Source organism: Rhinopithecus bieti, unplaced genomic scaffold (genome assembly GCF_001698545.2).
Source record: "Rhinopithecus bieti isolate Rb0 unplaced genomic scaffold, ASM169854v2 scaffold_36008, whole genome shotgun sequence".
Classification (NCBI taxonomy): Eukaryota; Metazoa; Chordata; class Mammalia; order Primates; family Cercopithecidae; genus Rhinopithecus; species Rhinopithecus bieti.
In genome coordinates, this window is record NW_016816204.1 from 893,999 (window position 1) to 915,720 (window position 21,722).

General features: G+C 42.0%; 1 protein-coding gene across 15 annotated transcripts in view; it reads left to right on the plus strand.

Moving 5' to 3' along the window:
* LOC108516873 (inactive ubiquitin carboxyl-terminal hydrolase 54) overlaps positions 1-21,722 on the plus strand; it is a 114,091-nt gene that overhangs the window by 70,735 nt on the left and 21,634 nt on the right. For 13 of the 15 annotated variants that reach the window (XM_017854562.1, XM_017854555.1, XM_017854560.1 and 10 more), the window contains 7 exons: positions 9,610-9,744; positions 12,171-12,284; positions 12,417-12,499; positions 13,593-13,698; positions 13,810-13,956; positions 17,239-17,388; positions 20,753-20,921. In XM_017854562.1, coding sequence (XP_017710051.1) covers positions 9,610-9,744; positions 12,171-12,284; positions 12,417-12,499; positions 13,593-13,698; positions 13,810-13,956; positions 17,239-17,388; positions 20,753-20,921 — 904 coding nt within the window. Of the gene's footprint in view, positions 1-6,134; positions 6,211-9,609; positions 9,745-12,170; positions 12,285-12,416; positions 12,500-13,592; positions 13,699-13,809; positions 13,957-17,238; positions 17,389-20,752; positions 20,922-21,722 lie in introns of those variants that run through there. The other 2 variants (XM_017854567.1, XM_017854568.1) reach the window with 2 other exon arrangements.

The following is a 21,722-nucleotide window of genomic DNA, read 5'->3' on the forward strand; positions in this document are numbered from 1 at the left end:
TTTTTTTTTTTTTTTTTTTTTTGAGATGGAGTCTGGCTCTGTCACCCAGGTTGGAGTGCAGTGGTATGATCTGGACTCACTGCAGTCTCCACCTCCCAGGTTCAAGTGATTCTCTTGCCTCCACCTCCCGACTAGCTGGGATTACAGGCGCCTGCCACCACGCCCATCTATTTTTTTTTTGAGACAGAGTTTTGCTATTGTTGCCCAGGCTGGAGTGCAATGGTGTGATCTAGGCTCATCACAACCTCCACCTCCCAGGTTCAAGTGATTCTCCTGCCTCAGCCTCTCTAGTGGCTGGGATTACAGGCATGTGCCACCATGCCTGGCTAATTTTGTCTTTTTAGTAGAGGTGGGGTTTCTCCATGTTGATCAGGCTGGTCTCGAACTCCCAGCTTCAGGTGGTCTGCCCGCCTTGGCTTCCCAAAGTGCTGGGATTACAGGTGTGAGCCACCGCTCCTGGCCTACTAATTTTTTATATTTTTAGTAGAGTCAGGGTTTCACCATGTTGGCCAGGCTAGTCTTGAGCTCCCAACCTCAGGTGATCCACATGCCTTGGCCTCCCAAAGTGCTGGGATTACAGGCATGAGCCACCACGCCTGGTTGTAAAATTTTTGTTTTGTAGTTTTTTTTTTTCCAAAACAGGAAACTCCAAACTTTCTCAATTTGAAATACAGTTGACCCTTGAGCAACACGAGTTTAAACTGTGTGGGTCCATTTATATTGTTTTTCAATAGATACATTGTAAATTTTTTTGAGATTTGTGGCAATTTGAAAAAACTCACAAACCATGTAGCCTGGAATTATCAAAATAATTAAGAAAAAGTTATGTCACAAATGCATAACATATGTAGATAGTAGTCTATGTATTGATATAATCATGTATTCATATTATCGGTAAGGCTTCTAGTCAACAGTAGGCTATTAGTAGTTAAGTTTTTGGGATGTCAAAAATTATACACAGATTTACAACTGTATGGGGTCAGTTCCCCTAACCACTGAGTTGTTCACGTGTCAGCTTTATAAGGACTTGCCAATTCTGTAAAGTCAGATTTCTTTTATTTGGAGCATAATTATTCACTCTAGGAATCACTGTTAAGGACAGAAGGAAACACTAACATGTTTCTAGATGAATCAGAGGCTAGCCAACTTTCCTTTTTTGTATTGTATACATTTGTATAGTATTGTATACTATAATATATACTATAATACAATCCCATGCCTGTATACAATTGTATAGTATTGTATCCAGTATTTATAATTGCTTTGATTTGTACATAGTATTTATGATCCATTTCTTTTGGTTCTGTAAAATGTACTGGGTTTTTTCTGTGTTATATGATACTAAGTCCCTACAGTAAATTCAGCCTCAAAATCTTGCATGCAAGTTACTAATTATGCCTTTCATTGAAAATGTTTTGTGTCAATGTGTCATTCTGCTTACTTTGAACCATGATGCCTGTCAATTCTGACTTAAAAATTGAAGACCGAGCACAGTGACTCACGCCTGTAATCCCAGCACTTTGGGAGGCCGAAGCGGGCAGATCATGAGATCAAGAGATCGAGACCATCCTGGCCAATATGGTGAAACCCCATCTATACTAAAAAGACAAAAATCAACTGGGCATGGTGGTGCTTGCCTGTAGTCCCAGCTACTCGGGAGGCTGAGACGGGAGAATCACTTGAACCCTGGAGGTGAGGTTGCAAGTGAGCCGAGATCTAGCCACTGCACTCCAGCCTGGGCAACAGAGCAAGACTCCATCTCAAAAAAAAAAAAGAATAATGACTTTAAAAATCCTTCTTGAGCTGGTCTTGAAGTGGTTAGTCACTGAACCCATTTATTTGATAAATAACCCATTTATTCTCCTTTTGAGAATAAAACTTCCTCACGCCTATAATTCCAGCAGTTTTGGAGGCCAAGGTGGATGGATCACCTGAGGTCAGGAGTTCAAGACCAGCCTGGCCAACATGGTGAAACTGTGTCTCGACTAAAAATACAAAAATTAGCCTGGTGTGGTGGCATGCGCCTGTAGTCCCAGCTGCTCGGGAGGCTGAGGCAGGAGAATCGCTTGAACCTGGGAGGTGGAAGTTGCAGTGAGCCGAGATCGCGCCATTGCACTCCAGCCTGGCGACAGAGAGAGACTCTGTCTTAAAAAAAAAAAAAAAAATTAGCCAGGTGTGGTGGCAGGCACCTATAGTCCCAGCTACTTGGGAGGCTGAGGCAGGAGAATCACTTGAACCTGGCAGGTGGTGGTTGCAGTGAGCGAGATTGTGCCACTGCACTCCTGCCTGGGTGACAGAGTGAGACTCCATCTCAAAAAAAAAAAGAAAAATTGAAGAAGTTTGTGTGCTAATTACCCTGTCCCTTCAAAAGCCCCCAATTTTTTCTATCTCATATCACTAAAATATGTTTTCTAACCTAAATTACTGTTATGCCTATAGCCCAGTGGTCTTATTTATTATTCACAATGAATCTACTCTTACACCCCTGGCCCCCAGGGTATGACTTGACTTTGGTGTTGGCTTATTTATTTATCTCTGTTCAGTAGAGGAAATCCGTCCTCTGTATTTAGTGTGCCAGAAAGATTTTGCTCTTCCAGGGATTGTACTAGAGGCTTTGCCGTGCCAGGATGTAGGACAGAGTGTTTTTTGTTATAGGCAAAGCAGAATGTGCATTGATTGATTAAATTAAACAAATCTTCTCAATTAGTGATTTTTCTTTTAAGTATGCTAGTATAAGGCATAAAAGCCTGGGAATGGTGCTGGCAGGGGGTGGGTGGGGAGGAAGCAGAATTTTGTATATAAGGTATCCTGTAATGTCTGTATGTGGAGAGCAGTTAGACTGTTCTGATGGGACAGGAAGGTATATGTTCTGCTTGTAGTCCACTTGTTGATTGGGGGAAATTTGAGAATTCAGGGAATAAATCTCTAGTATTTTTCAAGTTATACCTTATGCCTGTTTCTCTGTTGTGTACTGAAGCATAAGCACAGAGAATAAAATGATGTAAGAAATTACTCAGCCCGGGCGCGGTGGCTCATACCTGTAATCCCAGTGCTTTGGGAGGCCGAGGTGGGTGGATCACGAGGTCAGGAGTTCAAGACTAGCCTGGCCAAGATGGTGAAACCCCGTCTCTACTAAAATACAAAATTAGCCAGGCTTGGTGGCGGGTGCCTGTAATCCCAGCTACTTGGGAGGCTGAGGCAGAGAATTGCTTGAACCTGGGGGGCGGAGGTTGCAGCAAGCCAAGATGGTGCCACTGCACAATTGTTGCCTGGGTGACAGAGTGAGACTGTCTCAAAGAAAAAAAAAGAAATTACTCATTGTTCATTATTAATCCATTCCTTTCTTTTGCAGATTGTAGAAATGGAAGGTTCTTCATTGTTCTTTAGTCACAGCCACTATCAGAGAAGAGAAAACTCATTATTCTGGACTGATTCTTTAAACCAGGAAATTAGATTTCTAGTGTATTCCCCAGAAATTTTAGCTGGTAATAAACAGCTCTCACATAGGGAAGTATGTCCTTATGTCTAATCCAAATATCATCTGCTTGAGTTTAACTTCATTGTTTTGATCACCTATGTATGAATATGATCATATTTGTATGGTCCTTTGATCGTCCTTCCCTTAGTTTTAAGTTGCTATTAGGCTGTGACTAATTTAAATATTCTCAACTAATTTATCCACTGGCAAAACTTGAATAGTATAAAATGAATCCTTCATCTTTTTTTAAAATTTGGAATTCAGAATTGTGTATGATATTCAAATAGAAGGGGTACGACTGCAAGGAAACATATAGTGAATCATCATGATTCTTTCCTTGCCAGAATTTATGGCAGATCCTACAGTTTAGACAATCTCAAAACCTTGTGCTTATCGAGAAGGGTCTCCCCGTTCAGTTTTTCCTGAGGGGTAAGTGGTTATGTATTGATTCTCAAAATTTGATTTGAATACTGTTGGTAATTTATAAGAGTCTTGCAGTTTTGATCTTGGCAAAAATTAGTAAATGACTATTATATTTTATAAAACCTCAACATTAGCTTATTGTTTCTCACTAAAAGCAATATCATTCTCTGGTGAATTTGGCCCATCTCTGTCTCTGTCCATTGTCTTGAAGTCTTGGTGTTCCTGTTTATCTGTGTCTCTTGTCTTTGTGCACATGTGAGTTGCCTCTAGTTTGCATAGGTGGTAGCAGGCATGAGTGTGATGTGTAGCTTATGATTGTCTTTAACCTCACCATTGCAAGTCCCAAACATTGTTATGAACAGAATGCAAATAAAGTCTTAAAGTTATGAGATGATATGGTATTGATAATTGACTTTAATTTAAAGGGACTGGTAAAGGATATGTAGGTGCTTTTCTAATCAGAGTCCAGAAGGTAGATATATGGTTAGAGAATCCCAAGGGAGAAACTAGCCAGCTCTTCTCTGCCTTCCCCAAAGTTAGATCAAGAGTTTGTATTAAATTACATATGTGATGATATTAAGGCATTAATACCTTTTGGAGTGTGTGTGATAATGATATTATGGTTGTTTATTTATTTATTTATTGAGTGAGGGTCTTGCTCTGTCACCCAGGCTGAAGTGCAGTGGTACAATTATAGCTCACTGTAGCCTGGTACTCTTGGGCTTAAACGATCTTCCCACCTCAGCCAACTGTGTAGCTGAGACTACAGGTGTATGCCACTGCACCCAGTTAATTTTTTTTTTTGTAGAAACAAGGTCTTGCCTTATTGCCCAGGCTGGTCTCAAACTCCTGGCTTTAAGCCATCCTCCCAAAGTGCTGGGATTATAGGCGTGAGCCACAGTTCCCAACCTTATGGTTATGTTTCAGAGAAAATGTTTTTATTTTTTAGAGATATATTTTGAAATATTTACAAATGAAAAATGTTTGGCACTTGTTTCAAAATGATCTGAGAGTAAGTGGGTGGGTAGTATAGATGAAATAAGATTGGCCACAGGTTGATAATTGTTGAAGTTGAATGATAAATAAAAGGAGTTGATTTAGCTCTTCTGTCTACCCTTGTATGTTTGAAGTTTTCTACAATAAAATGTTAAAATCCTGTGTTATTTTTGGGTGCCAAAAGGGTAAAATGTTTCTCCCCTCTTGAAAGACAACTTTCAACATTCTTTTGAATACACAAAATCAAGTGAACGTTCTCTTTTCCAGTAGTCAGTGATCCTCAAGGACTAGCTCCCTTAACTTACTTACAGAGGGTAGTGTTTACAAATAAGCCAGACTGGCCAGTTAAGATCTGTGATTCCCAGGAGATGTAGCGAAAGTAGTGATTATGAGAGCCAAAATGATGAGTGATTTGGGAAGTCCAGATCGAGAAGAGAAACCCTAAGAATAGAGTTAATGGCAGGGTGTAAAGTTTGTCACACCTTTGCAGTAGGTATTGCAGGGATGAAGTGGGCTGCCTACTGGAGTACTTTCCAAAGACCTTGAGCTCAAAAAGCACCAAAATTAGTGACAACCTTTCTCCTTAATCCTCACCTTCTTGACTCATGACTTCTTTTAGATATAAGACTAGGAAATCCTGAGAGAGAAAAAAAAAAGCTGTTTCCCACTTAAAGACAAGAGTCTGTTTTAGGGGAAAAAATACTTAAGCAACAGCTGCATTTGTAGATGCCGAAGCACAAAGACTTTCTGTTTTTATGGCACTTCTTTTTTATTTACATGGTTTTTTTTACTATCCAAATAATTAATTTGCCCTTATGTGGATAGAGATTGTTTGCTGCTTAATCAACGAGAGGTGGGTGGGGAAGCACCTGCTTTTAGTCATTAAAGTCTTGTTGCTTTTGTACTGCATCCAAGAAACTAGTTAACAGACAAAAAGTGATTTGCCTTTTCCTGAGAATGAAAAGGAAGACCTCTTTGGTTTCACCCTGTGAAGAAGAGCAGAGAGAAACTCCAAGGTGGATTTTCTCTACTTGTTGAAATGGAACCATCAGGGACCCCACAGGAAGAGTGATTCTTGGGTTTTGTTTCTTCCTGCCCTTTCTCCCTGCCTGTCATAGAACTCAGCAATTGGAAGAATACCAGTTTTTGTTCCTTATTGGTGCTGCCACCTGTTCTTACTGCTGAACTAAATGTTCTTGGCTTTCTTTGGTGTGAACAGGATCTCCCTCTGGGAAAGGTGGGAGGAGGGTGAAAAAGAGAACGGGAGGAGGCCCATTCCAGTCCCTGTGCTCATGTGAGAGGGACACACAGAGGTTAGTATGCTGCTCTAACAGAGGGGCTTTGTGCTACAGCTTCTTCCAGAGCTCCACAGATGCATGCTGGGCGGGCTCAGTCAGCTTTACCCGTAATACACTTGCTTCTTCCTGACAATAGCAGAGCAAGACTGACAACAATAATTAAAATAAGAGAATAAAGAAGATGTAGTCAGAGACCATTCTGAATGCATTCAGATTCTCAGTGTGTATGAGGAAGGCTGCCTGTAATTAAGAGATGAGAAAAGATTATATCATAGAGACGTTGATACCACTGAACTGAGGAGCCAGATCTATTGTTACAGACCCACTCTGGGTGCAGTCAGAGCTCTGACCTTAAGACCTTTCCCTTTCTGTACTGAAACCCTTGTTATCTAGGTCATGGGAAATATGCCTCCTTTGAATGGGAGAAACAGAATAGAGAATAGAAAAAAGTGTAGTTCTTCCTACTCAGATCTCAGAGACTGAGGAAGTAGCTCAAGGTAGAAGCATCTGACTCAGATCCCTTCTTTCAGCATTAGGACAGTGACAGACAGGCTCTTTAGCAACCTGAAATGACTCCTAAATAGAATAATAATAATAATACCTAACATTTAGCATTTATCACACTGACAAGGATTAGTCTAAGATATATACATTTATATCCTTTTTTGTTTGTTTTTTTTTCCTGAGACGGAGTCTCGCTTTGTTGCCCAGGCTGGAGTACAAGTGGTGTGATCTCAGTTCACTGCAGCCTCCTGCTTCAGCCTCCCGAGTAGCTGGGATTACAGGTGATTGCCACCACACCTGGCTAATTTTTGTATTTTTAGTAGAGATAGGGTTTCACAATGTTGGCCAAGCTGATCTCGAATTCCTGACCTTAGGTAATCCTCCCGACTTAGCCTCCCAAAGTGCTGGGATCACAGGCGTGGGCCACCACACCCGGCTGATATATATCTTATATATATGTATGTGTGTGTGTGTACTCATTTAATCCTCAAATAACCCTAGGCAGTAAATACAGTTTTTTTTTTTTTTTGAGACGGAGTCTTGCTCTTTCGCCCAGGCTGGAGTGCAGTGGCACGATATCGGCTCACTGCAACCTCCACCTCCTAGGTTCAAGCAATTCTCCTGTCTCAGCCTCCCGAGTAGCTGGGACTACAGGTACTCACCACAACACCCGGCTAATTTTTGCATTTTTAGTAGAGACAGGATTTCACCATATTGGTCAGGCTGGTGTAAATGCTGTTATTAAACTCTCTTTTAAAAGAGAAACTGAGCCCTAAAGAAGTTAAATAACTTACCCAAGATCATATAGCTGAAGTATCAGGGTTGAGATTTTGAACCCATTTTAGCTCCAGAATCCAGTCTGTTAACCATTACACCATAACATCTCTGAGTGGAGTCTTGACTTTTCTCAAACAGGGTCATCTGAGAACCACAGAACACAGAAAGTGATTAGAGTGACTGTTTTCTTAATTCTCTCCAAGATGGCATATAGCTAGTGCTATGCATAGGAGAGTTGCTATTTCGTTAGGAACAGTTGAGGCCCTAGAGTATTAGGGCTTAATTCTTGAGGAAATCCAGTTGAAGAAGACTAAAGGGGCCGGAGTTTATAAATTTCAGATTTGTATAGAACTATCCTGGAAATAATTTCCTATTGGTTTGTTTTGGAAACAATTTTGGATTTTGAGCAAAGGACCAAACCTCATCCATCCTTTGTTCTGCAATAGAGCCTATGTCAGCAGTAATTTCTTACCAGTAACAATTGAGAAGAGCAACAGGCTGGGATGTAATAGTGGTCACTAAGTTTTTGCCAAGCTGGGTTGACCTTCTTTCAACAAATCATGATGTCATCAGGCCACTATGCAATTTGTAAAAGCAGTCACTGCTTTTTCTCCCTTCCTTTTCCTTTGTTTCTCCTTATTTCTCCAAAGGTTCAAAATCCCATGGGTCACTGGACACATATCCAATTATTTAACTGTGGACCTAGATCATTCCTTTTGGTCTAGTTTAAGAGGTTACTAATAGACATTCTTCCCCTTCCAGTAACAAATTATGGAAGGCCCTGCCCTGCCTTGCGTTGACCTTATAATGGAATTGTGTATAAATTTCTAGGTTGAGCCAAAATAATGTGGAGTAATTATAACAGATTTCCCTCACAGCTTATTAAAGAATACTAAATATGTATTGCTGGCACTGCCTCCCCCACATCATATGGAGATATTTGTAGGAACATAATAGCAGGTTACACAATAATCTGTTCTTGAGCTGCTGCAGGAGTAGATGTTCAGTATGTACGAGGAGGAAAGGTGCTAGTGGGAGGGCAGAATGGGAAAACAGTTTTTTTTTTGAGTTGGAGTCTTGCTCTGTTGCCCAGGCTGGAGTGCAGAGGTGCAATCTCAGCTCACTGCAAGCTCTGCCTCCCAGGTTCACGTCATTCTCTTGCCTCAGCCTATGAATATTAATAGGGCTGGGCGCAGTGACTCATGTCTGTACTCCCAGCACTTTTAGAGGCCAAGGTGAGAGGATTGCATGAGCCCAGGAGTTTGAGACCAGCCTGGACAATATGGTGAGGCCCCATCTCTTACAAAACAGTTGAAAAGTTAGCGGTGTGTGGTGGTGCATGCCTGTAGTCCCATTTACTCAGGAGGTTGAGGCTGCAGTGAGCCATGTTCATGCCACTGCACTCCAGCTTGTGTGACAAAGCAAGACCCTGTTCAAAAAAACGACAACAGAAACACAAAAAACCAACTAAACAAAAAACCCACAAATATGCACAAAAGTATCCTATGTATTATTTAGGGATATATATGTAAAACTATTAAAAACAAGATTATACAACAAATTTATGATATGAGTGGCTGGTAGAGAGTGGGGCAGTCTTAAACAGGACTTTGGCATTATCTGTAAATGAAAGTAAACATGATAGAATGTTTATTTCTGGGTATTAGACTCACAGATTTTGTTGTATTAGTCTTTGTACTTTTGGTCATTTTATATTAGCTGAAAATTTTAAAAGAAAGGGGTCAAGATTCATAGGATGAACCCCAGAAAATAATTTGTTGATACGTTTATATGTATTTTTTCTTTTTTTACCTAACCCATCTACTTCTGTCTGTATTAGAGGAAGAAGAAATGAGGTAACTGCATTACATTAATTCATGACAGTGGTTTCTCCTAATGTGTCCTTGGCATCACACTCAGATGAAAGAATGAGGATCTTTATTAGCACAGATCATGCCCTTCATTCTGACTCTTGATTTTATTTTTAATTACTAACTGCAAGCATGCCAACCCATGGGAAGCACATTTGGTTGTATCGCTATCATCATGGAGATGCTAGCATGACAGACTAGGATGTATACTAGTTTAATAACAGCATTGCACTTTTTCTCTTGTCTAACCTCTTCCCTACAGGGAATCTTTAACCAGTTTCAGTGTAGTAGTGAAAAAGTGCTTCCATCTGACACTCTCCGCAGTGCTCTGGCAAAGACTTTCCAGGATGAACAACGTTTCCAGCTGGGAATTATGGATGATGCTGCAGAGTGCTTTGTAAGTGCTGGCCTCTGGCCCTCTTTGATATGGGGTGGGGCTGTTGATGGTCTCCATCAGGGACTGGCTACTTTATGGTGGAATTTACTGTGTCCTTATCTCTACAGTTAGAGCTAGGAGTTTCTCTGATTTTTCAGGGATCTAAAATGTCTCTGTTATAGCAGTGTGTTATTATTTTTCGTTTAGGCTGGTGGTTTTGTGCTTGTCATTGCATAAAATATCAGCTTTCACCTTCAGAAGATCCAAGGCTCATTAAAATACAAATTGCTGGGCTGTACCCCCAGAGCTTCTGATACAGTAGGCCTAGTGGAGGGGTCTCTGAATATCTGTATCTAACAGGTTCCTAAGTAATGCTGATACTGATGCTGCTCCTCCATTTCTACAGATAATTAATCAGGGAATAACTGAGTCCCTAGCATAAGTGTGATATGCTAGATAGATAGCTACATTGCCCCCAGTGCCCCTCACTCTTCTGAACTCTGTGTTCTATCCGTCAGCCTTCAAAAGACTCTCTGTACATCCATTTAGAAAATTTGAGGCCGGCACAGTGGCTCACACCTGTAATCCCAGCACTTTGGGAGGCCAAGGCAGGCGGATCACAAGGTCTGGAGTTCAAGACCAGCCTGGCCAACATAGTGAAACCCCATCTCTACTAAAAATACAAAAATTAGCCAGGCATGGTGGTGGGTGCCTATAGTCCCAGCTACTTGGGAGGCTGAGGCAAGAGAATCACTTGAACCTGGGAGGAGGAGGTTGTAGTGAGCCTGGATTGCACCAATGCACTCCAGCCTGGGTGACACAGCAAGACTCTGTCTCAAAAAAAAAAAAAAGAAAAGAAAAGAAAATTTAACAGTGATATATATCTCATCACAGGATAAAATGTGGCCCCAGATCAGAGGTGCTCCTGAGGAACTGGATCACTAATATATTACTCGTGGGAATGTAAAATGGTATAGCTACTCTGGAAAACAGTTTGGCAGTTTCTTAAAAAGCTAGACATGTAAAGTACCATATGATCTAGCAATTACATTCCTGGACATGTATCCCACAGAAACGAAAACTTATATTAAAACAAAACCTGTTTATGAATGTTCATAGAAGTGTTATTCATAATAGTAAAAAACTGGAAACAACCCAAATGTCCTTCAGTGAGTAGATGGCTAAACAAATGATAGTACTTCTGTACCGTGAAGAACTATGTAGCAATACAAAGCATTAAGTATTTTATAAAATAAAAGAAACTATTGATTTACACAACTCAGATAGATCTCAAGGGAATTATGCTAAGTGTAAAATGGAATATCAAAAGGTTATATGCTGGCCGGGCGCAGTGGCTCACTCCTATAATCCCAGCACTTTGGGAAGCCAAGGCGGGTGGATCACTTGAGGTCAGGAGTTCGAGAACAGCCTGGTCAACATGGTGAAACACTGTCTCTACTAAAAATATAAAACTTAGCCAGACGTGGTGGTGCATACCTGTAATCCCAGCTACTCGGGAGGCTGAGGCACGAGAATCGCTTGAACCCGGGAGGTAGAGGTTGCAGTGAGCCGAGATCATTCTACTGCACTCCTGCCAGGGTGACAGAGCCAGACTGTGTCTCAAAAAAAAAAAAAAAAAAGGTTATGTGGTATATGATCCCATTTATATAACATTCTTGAAATAAAATGATGGAGATGAAAGAAGACATTAGTGATTACTACAGGTTAGGGTTGGGTTTGGACAGGTAAGGCTCTAAATAGCTAGCATGAGGGAGCCTTGTGATGGAACTGGTCTATATCTTGATAAAATGGCACAGAGCTATACATACTCACACACAAATGAATGCATGTAAAACTGGTGAAATCTGAATAAAGTCTGGATTCTATCAATGTCCATTTCCTGGTATAGTTATCAAAGATGTGGTGGCTAACACCTGTAATCCCAGCATATTGGGAGGCTGGGGCGGGCAGATCATGAGGTCAGGAGATTGAGACCATCCTGGCTAACATGGTGAAACCCCGTCTCTGCTAAAAATACAAAAAGTTAACCGGGTGTGGTGGTGGGCGCCTGTAGTCCCAGCTACTTGGGAGGCTGAGGCAGAGGAATGGCGTGAACCCGGGAGGCGGAGCTGGCAGTGAGCTGAGATCGAGTCACTGCACTCCAGCCGGGGCGACAGAGCAAGACTCATCTCAAAAAAAAAAAAAAAAAAAAAAAAAAACACAAAGATGTTACTGTTGGAGGAAGCTGGGTGAAGGATACAGGGGATCTCCTGTACATTTTTGAAATTAGCTATGAATTTATAATTATTTTAAACTAAAAAGTTAAAAAATTCAAAATATTCCTACTTTCCAGAAAGGTTGCTGTTTCTCTGGGTGAGCTGCTTATCAATTTATGTATTTGTCTGTTAAATATTGTTGGTGTACTGCTTTTGTTCTTTCCCTGTCAGGAAAACCTTCTGATGAGAATTCACTTCCACATTGCTGATGAAACCAAAGAGGATATATGTACTGCCCAACACTGCATTTCCCATCAGAAATTTGCAATGACATTGTTTGAGCAGGTGAACTCTAGCTCCATCTTTTTTTAGACCTTTCTTCAAGAACACTTTATCCTGGGATGTGGGGTGTTAAATGGGTGCCAAAACAGTTCCTGACTATGGTTGCTTGGTTTTGCCTTTTTCTCTTTGGCCCAGTGTGTTTGTACTAGCTGTGGTGCCACTTCTGATCCACTGCCTTTCATCCAGATGGTACATTATATCTCCACCACTTCCCTTTGGTGAGTCTTACAAGATTTTCTGTTGTGCCTTTAGGCATTCCTTTAGTTGATTGGACTTTTTTTTTTTTTTTTTTTTTTTTTTTGAGACAGAGTCTCGCTCTGTCACCCAGGCTGGAGTGCAGTGGTGCAATCTCAGCTTACTGCAACCTCCACCTCCCGATTTCAAGTGATTCTCCTGCCTCCACCTCCCAAGTAGCTGAGACTTCCAGCTATTTCCACAAATAGTACACACCCCGCTAATTTTTTTGTATTTTTAGTAGGACCGTGTTTCACCACGTTGGTCAGGCTTGGTCTTGAACACCTGACCTCAAATCATCTACCTGCCTTGGCCTCCCAAAGTGCTGGGATTACAGGCGTGAGCCACGGTGCCTGGCCTATTGAACTTTAATTGAAGGCATTCAAATAGTTTTATATCCTGGCCGGGCATGGTGGCTCATGCCTATAATCCTAGCACTTTGGGAGGCCCAGGTGGGCAGATCACTTGAGGCCAAGAGTTCGAGACCAGTCTGGCCAACATGACAAAACCCTGTCTCTACTAAAAATGTCAAAAATTAGCCAGGCGTGGTTGCATGTGCCTGTAATCCCAGCTATTCTGGAGGCTGAGGCATGAGAATTGCTTGAACTCAGGAGGCAGAGGTTTCAGTGAGCTGAGATTGAGCCCCTGCACTCCAGCCTGGGTAACAGAGCGAGACCCTGTCTCAAAAAAACCACCACCACCACCACCACCACCACCACCACCACCAAAACACAAATAGTTTTATATCCTCATTGCTGAGTCTGTGCTATATTGTAGGAACGCAAAACAGTAATTTAAAAATAACTTTTATTCTCCTTTCCTCTCCCATCCCTCCCCATTTCTTAGGCTCAGTACTGGCAAGCAAAGTGGGAGGAGGAGTGGGGATTCTATGAGCTTTGGATTTTGGGACAGGTAGAGGTACTCACTGTGTTTATGGGACACTGAGCCTGGTCAGGGGCTTTGGTATAGTGGGCAGAGGAAGAAAGTCAAACGTGTGAGTTAGGAATTTTCATTAATGTTTGATTTAGCAGTAACTAAGTACAAATCATCATTTCCCCTCTATTCCCCATCTCGAAGCAATCAGGCTATTTGTATGCTGGAAAGACGAGAGAAACCTTCACCAAGCATGTTTGGTGAGCTGCTGCAGAATGCCAGCACCATGGGGGATCTGCGGAACTGTCCAGTGAGTTAAATCAGGGGTGGGGCATGGAGTGGGAAAGGGAACCGTTGATCAGTGGGATTGAGGCAAAGCCAGTGGGAAACATGTTGAACTAGCCTTATATGTGTATTTCAGAGCAACTGTGGAGAGAGGATCAGGATTCGCCGTGTGTTGATGAATGCTCCACAGATTATCACGATTGGGCTGGTATGGGACTCAGACCACTCAGACTTAGCAGAAGATGTTATCCACAGCCTGGGAACCTGCCTTAAGCTGGGTGATGTGCGTGTTAGTTACCTTTATCTCTCACTTTGAGTTCTTGTGTCTTAGTATTGCTTAGGAGCAGTGAGCACTAGACAAACAGGTATGTCCTAGATGACAAGTATTATAATGTTTTGGACAGATAAACTTGTTTATTTGTGTACAGATACCTGTGCATGCAGGTATGTGCTCATATACCTCCTTTTATAGGTGGCAAAGGTTTTTTAAGAAGAAATGGGATGACTTGGCCTTGAAAGACAGGGTAGGCAGAGCTTAGCTACTGATAAAAATAAATCAGTAATTCAAAGAGTTATTGTATGTTCTATTTATTGTTAGTTTATATGAGTATAGAGTAGGGAAGGGTATTCAACCATGGGAGGCAGTAAGGTCCAAAGAGGGGCATTTCTGACTAGAACTGGTATAGTAGGTGAAGAAGTTAAAAGTTGGTGACCTGAGCCTAAAAATATGAAATTCACAGTGTGGAACCAATGTCTGGGATAATCTTGTGACTGAAGAGGGCCTTTGTTGTTGTTTTTTAATGTCATTAAGCCATGATTGAGAATAAATGAACTTTCTGGGATCTTATTTTAGGTTTTCTTCCCAAGGAATCTTACTTGAGTAGGCTGTGCACAATAAAATCTCCATTTTTCACCAGCGCCTACCTGTAGTCCCAGCTACTCCAGAGGTTGAGGTGGGGGGATTGCTTAAGGAGTTCAAGGCTTTAGTGTGCAATGATCCTGCCTGTGAATAGCCACTACATTCTAGCCCAGGCAGCATATCAAGACCCTGTCTCTTAAAACAAAACAATCATTTCTTTTTTTTTTTTTGAGATGGAGTCACGCTGTGTCACCCAGACTGGAGTGCAGTGGCACAATCTCTGCTCACTGCAAGCTCTGCCTCCCGGGTTCACGCCATTCTCCTCAGCCTCCCAAGTAGCTGGGACTACAGGTGCCCGCCACCACACCTGGCTAATTTTTTGTATTTTTAGTAGAGATGGAGTTACACTGTGTTAGCCAGGATGGTCTCGATCTCCTGACCTCATGATCTGCCCGCCTCAGCCTCCCAAAGTGCTGGGATTACAGGCGTGAGCCACCGCACCTGGCATCAAAAACAATCATTTCTTCTAAATTTCTGTGACCTACATATTCTGTACTGTTCTTTTTTTTTTTTTTTTTTTTTTAAACATGTCACTAACTTGAAGCTCAAGGTTTAATTTTCATGATTGTTTTTTCAACCAAATAGGTTCCTCAAGGCCAGAATCCTATCCCTCAATTTTTTTTTTTTTTTTTAAATATGTCTCTTAGCTCTTAGGATTGTGTTGGGCAGTTAGGAATTGAAATGCTGATAACCAGCATGGCTGTATTGCTCTACTTAGGTTATTAACAAGAAAATTTTATTTGTGAGATCAGCTGATAAAAAAAACTTTTGAAAGTAGGCAGGTAGACAGGGTTTTTTTTTTGTTTTGTTTGTTTTTTGAGAGGGAGTCTCGCTCTGTGCCAGGCTGGAGTGCAGTGGCACGATTTCAGCTCACTGCAACCTCCATCTCCCGGGTTCAAGCGATTCTCCTACTTCAGCCTTCTGAGTAGCTGGGACTACGGGCATGCGTCACCACTCCCAGCTAATTTTTGTATTCTTAGTAGAGACGTGGTTTCACCATTTTGGCCAGGATGGTCTCGATCTCTTGACCTCGTGGTCCTCCACCTCGGCCTCCCAAAGTGCTGGGATTACAGACGCGAACCACCACGCCCAGCCTGTTTTTTTTTTTTTTTTTTTTGAGATGGGAGTCTCGCTCTGTCGCGGGGCTGGAGTGCCGTGGCACGATCTTGGCTCACTGCAAGCTGCACCTCCTGGGTTCAAGCAATTCTCATGCCTCAGCCTTCTGAGTAGCTGGGATTACAGGCACCCGCCACCACGCCCAGCTAATTTTTTTGTATTTTTAGTAGAGGCGGGGGTTTCCCCATGTTGGTCGGGCTGGTCTCGAACTCCTGACCTCAGGTGATCTGCCCACCTTGGCTTCCCAAAGTGCCAGGATTACAGATGTGAGCCACTGCACCTGGCTGGTTGTTGTTTTTTTTTTTCAATCCAACTTTCCTGGCTCCTCTTATGATAGGCCCTGATAAGAAAATTATTGAAAGGTATGAAGAAAGATCATCACCATACCAGTTTACTGGCCACTATCTGTCTTGCTTTTCCGTACTTTTTGTCTTTTTAGGTTAATTTTTTTCTTTCTTTCTTTTTCTTTTTTTGAGACAAGGTCTTGCTCTGTCATCCAGGCTGGAGTATAGTGGGACAAACATAGCTCACTGTAGCACTGACTTCCTGGGCTCAAGTGATCCTCCTGCCTCAGCCTTCTGAGTAGCTGGGACTACAGGTGTGCACCACCATGCCCAGCTAATTTTTTATTTTTTGTAGAGACAGGATCTAGCTTCGTTTTCCAGGCTGGTCTTGAACGGCTGGGCTCAAGTGATCCTCTTGCCTTGGCCTCCCAAAGTGCAGGGGTCATAGGCATGAGCCACTATGTCTGGTCAATTTTTTTTTTTTTTTTTTTAGTTAAAAGAATTATTTTTTTAGAGAGGTTTTTGATTTGCCACCCAGGTTGGAGTGGAGTATGGCACAATTATAGCTTACTGCAGCTTCGAACTCCTGGGCTCAAAGGATCCTCCCACCTCAGCCTCCTGAACAGCTAGCACTTAAGTGTGCACTTACCACACCTGGCTAATTAAAATTTTTTTTTTGTAAAAATAGGGTGTTTTTGTTTTGTTTTGTTTTTTATGATGGAGTCTCACTCTGTTGCCCAGGCTGGAGTATGGTGTCATGATCTCGGTTCACTGCAATCTCTGCCTCCCGGGTTCAAGTGATTCTCCTGCCTCAGCATCCCAAGTAGCTGGAATTACAGAGGTGCACCACCACGCCCAGCTGATTTTTGTATTTTTAGTAGAGATGGGGTTTCACTATGTTGGCCAGGCTGGTCTCAAACACCTGCCCTCAAGAAATCTGTTCGCCTTGGCCTCCCGAAGTGTAGGGATTACATGCGTGAGCCACCATGCTGGGCCTAAAGATAGGGTCTTGCTATCTAGTCTAGGCTGTTCTCGAACTCCTGTCCTCAAGTAATTCTCTTACTTTGGCCTCACAAAGTGCTAAAGTTAAGTTCTGATGATTAATCTAAACAAACAAAAATCTTAAACTGAAGGGAAGAGAAGCAAGTCAGTACCTTACTTAAGAAATGTCGATGGAGTCTGCTGAGAGATGATGTGGGATGGTTGAATATGTGACTGTACTTTCTTTTCTCTTCTTTCCCCCCAGCTGTTTTTCAGAGTGACAGATGACCGGGCCAAGCAATCTGAACTGTACTTAGTCGGAATGATCTGTTACTATGGCAAACATTATTCTACATTCTTTTTTCAAACAAAGATTCGCAAATGGATGTATTTTGATGATGCTCATGTTAAGGAGGTAGGAATAGTCAAGCCCTTTTTGAAGTGTTTGGTGACTACAAAAAAAAAAAAAGAATAATTATTTGTCTTTAGTGTTTCATTTTCATAATTTCGAACGGGACCTCCCCACATTTCCATAAAATGTATTTTATATATATTTTTTAATTTAATTTAATTTATTTATTTTTGAGATGGCGTCTCACTCTGTCACCCAGGCTGGAGTGCAATAGCTTGGTCTCGGCTCACTGCAACCTCTGCCTCCTGGATTCAAGCGATTCTCCTGCCTCAGCCTCCTGAGTAGCTGGGACTACATGCGCATGCTACCACACCTGGCTAATTTTTGTATTTTTAGTAGAGATGGAGTTTCACTATTTTTGCCAGGCTGGTCTTGAACTCCTGACCTTGTGATTCGCCTGCCTCAGCCTCCCAAAGTGGTGGAATTATAGGCATGAACCACCGTGCCTGGCGTATTTTATATTTTTATATCTGTCTGCCTGTTGAATTTATGAAGGTATCATCTTGTCTTCCCCTGAAGATGGCTATTTCTTCGAGGATAGGAACAGTGTATCTTCTATTATATCCTCTGAATCCCCTCACCAGGCATTTAGCAGTTTTGTATTTATAGGTGACAAAGTATTTTATTTTATTTTTTGAGGTAGGGTCTCCTCACTCTGTTACCCAGGCTGGAGTGCAGTGGCATGATAATGGCTCACTGCAGCCTTTATCTTCCGGGTTCAAGCAATCCTCTCACCTTAGTCTCCTGAGTAGCGGCAACTACAGGTGTGTGGTCACCACACTTAGCTAGTTAAAAATTTTTGTTTGTTTTAGAGATGTTACCCAGGCTGGTCTGGAACTCCTGGGCTCAAGTGATCCTCCCTCCTCAGCCTGCCAAAGTGTTGGGATTACAGGCATGAGCCACAGTGCTTGGCCCAAAGTATTTTTTTGAAAGCATAATCTCCTTTTTTTTTTTTTTCCCCCTAGAAAATAGTTTTTCTTCAGTCCTGAGGAGTCAGCTCCTTATGTGGGCTTTGGTGGAGTTCATGGGTCAGCACTCGAAGGTCTAAATCTGGGTGGGGATGTTAGCATCTTTTGGGCTTGGGGAGATTGATTACTGATTACCTTGCTGTGAATGGCACAATTCACATAGTAATGTAGCTTTATGTACAGCTTAGGAAGCACATAGGCATCAAATAAATTTACTTCAGAAATGTCTTTGACAGCTGCAGCCTTTACTATGTTTTGAATGAGAAACTTTTTTTTTTTTTTTTTTTTTTTTTAGACAGTCTTGCTCTGTCACCCAGGTTGGGGTGCAGGGGCATGATCTCAGCTCACTGTAACCTCTGCCTCCCGGGCTCAAGTGATTCTCGTGCCTCAGCCTCCCAAGTAGCTGGGCTTACGGGCGTGCACCATCACGCCTGGCTGATTTTTGTATTTTTAATAGAGAAGCAGTTTCTCCATGTTGGCCAGGCTGGTCTCTAACTCCTGACATTAAGTGATCACCTGCCTCGGCCTCCCAAAGTGCTGGGATTACAGATATGAGCCACCGTGCCTGGCCTTGAATGAGAAACTTTTTAATAGCCTTGTCCTTGGGCATGCATCCGGCACAGTTCATGCAGTGAATGGGCTGCACATAGCTGCAGCCCTTTTTTGGCATGCCATGTTCTTTCTTTTCTTTGTCTTCTTGGAAGCTAGGACCCCAGAGAGGAATGGTTGGTTGTTGTTATTTGTTTTTTTTAATGTGTGTGTTGATTGATTTGAGTAGGAACACTCTAATGCCTCAAATGAGGTTATAAGGTTAATACAAAGTTCAGAATTTCAGATCTTGGAGTTACCAGTGGGTACTACTTTGTCTCAGGGCTGCTGTAAATTATTCTTTGTTATCTCCCTGAAGTGCCCCATCACAGAGTAACATGTGTTTTGGGATAGGTATAAGTCATGTAGGGTTATAATGACAAAGCAGGAAAGTTGGTACTGTCTAAACCACAGAGTTTGTGATTGAAGTGGCTTATGTAATCTGCATGAGTTAGGAAGCTGCTTGTGATAAGGTTAGCAGATAAGGAGATAAGGTGTGACTAATCTACACCAATCCACAGACTTGAAGCAGTGTTTTCCACAAATAGTAAAGTGTTTGTCAAATTCCCTTATTCTTTTCTTTGTCTCTTTTGTATTATTGTAATTTGGGGCAATTTATATAAATTCTTTTAGATTTAGGGTTTTTATTTGAAAATACCCTTACAAAGTAGTAAATATGATTATATTAATATGTGAAGAGCATATAAATGTTTTAATTAAAATAATAACTCAGTTATAAGTTTACTGGACATCTATTATGAACATACCACTATGCTAGTTGTCCAACCCCAAGAGCAGCACATTATCTAAGAAATATGACTGGTTCAAGCTTAAGATGGGGTGAGTTTGAGGACTGGGTTGAATTGATTCTATGGCTGTTCTCTTACTCTTTTCCACTGTGGTAACAGAGCTGAATCCAGCACAGGGCTAAGGCCGAGAGGTTCAGTTGTCTATTCTAAGCAGTTTGACATTTTATATCCTGCCATTTGCGAACTCTGAAACTGAATGTCATTTGTTCTAAGGCAGTCTGTGAGAGAGTTTCTGTCTGCTCTTCAGCTTCATGAAAGTGATTTTAATATTTGGGAGAAAACTAAGGAAATGCAGATTTCTAGTGAAGGCTTTAATCTGATGTCTGTGAAAAGAAATTGGTCACCAAGGCAGCTGAAGTTCCCTCACATAGCATATCCACCTTTGATAACTTTTATTCCTATTTTACAACTGAGTTGATGGTTCACAGAAATAAAAGTAACTTTATTCATTCTTTTATTCTCCTATAGGATTTCAGTGCTTTCTAAAAGGACTTAGCAAAGAAAAAAAAAAAGATTTAATTAAAAAAGTGTTAGGTCTGAGATCTTTTTTGCTGCCTTTTTACCCAATTCTTGTCTTTTCATCTCTTTTATTTTCTTTAGAAATATAGAACAAGGGCCGGGCGCGGTGGCTCAAGCCTGTAATCCCAGCACTTTGGGAGGCCGAGACGGGCGGATCACGAGGTCAGGAGATCGAGACCATCCTGGCTAACACGGTGAAACCCCGTCTCTACTAAAAATACAAAAACTAGCCGGGCGAAGTGGCGGGCGCCTGTAGTCCCAGCTACTCGGGAGGCTGAGGCAGGAGAATGGCAGTAAACCCGGGAGGCGGAGCTTGCAGTGAGCTGAGATCCGGCCACTGCACTCCAGCCCCGGCGACAGAGTGAGACTCTCCCAAAAAAAAAAAAAAAAAAAAAAAAAAAAGAAATATAGAACAGGAAGATATGTTGTGAATTGTGGATATGAAGTATAATTGTCATGTTCTTTTGGTTGTTTCTGGTTCAGATTGGGCCCAAATGGAAGGATGTGGTGACCAAATGCATCAAGGGGCATTATCAGCCCCTGCTGCTGCTTTATGCAGATCCCCAAGGTACCCCAGTATCCACCCAGGACCTGCCTCCCCAAGCTGAGTTCCAGTCATACAGCAGGACATGCTACGACAGTGAAGATTCAGGTGAGCAGCCTGGCTCTTTACCTCTCTTCTCTTCTCACCCTATGCGATCAAACAGTTGGGACTCATACTTAATTATGTCCTTAGCACGTAACCTAGCTTGGAGAAAGAGGATCCATTAGAGGTAAGAAACAAGTGCCAATCTGTGCTGAAGCCTAACTTGTGCCAGCCTTTATTTCCTTCAGTTGTCAAAAGAGTGTTGCTTAAATCACTTGGCCTCAACTCAGAAGTGAAAAGGAAATTATGTTTATTTCGACTGAGATATTAAGTTTGCAAGGCTCAATAGTTAGCTTTCTAATATTGGTGAGGATGGCTGATTTTTATAAGCAATTTAACAGTGACTTAATTGAGTTGTTTTATTTGAGCCACTATAAGGCTAGTTATTTTGTTTGGCATGAGATATTTTTGTTTTAAAATTGCAAATGTGTAGCTGGGCAGGGTGATGCATGCCTGTTATCCTAGCTATTTGGGAGGCTGAGGTGGGAGGATCACTTGAACCTGGAGTTTGAGCCTAGCCTGGGCAAAATAGCAAGACTCTGTCTTGGTGGGGCGGGGAGGGGGGGGGAGAATTCCATGTCCAGTAGTGATATTTGTCTGCTTATGAATCAGTTGTTCACTTCTAAGTTAGTTGTTTAGAACTTAAGTAATGATGGCCGGGCGCGGTGGCTCAAGCCTGTAATCCCAGCACTTTGGGAGGCCGAGACGGGCGGATCACGAGTTCAGGAAATCGAGACCATCCTGGCTAACACGGTGAAACCCCGTCTCTACTAAAAAATACAAGAAAACTAGCCGGGCGAGGTGGCG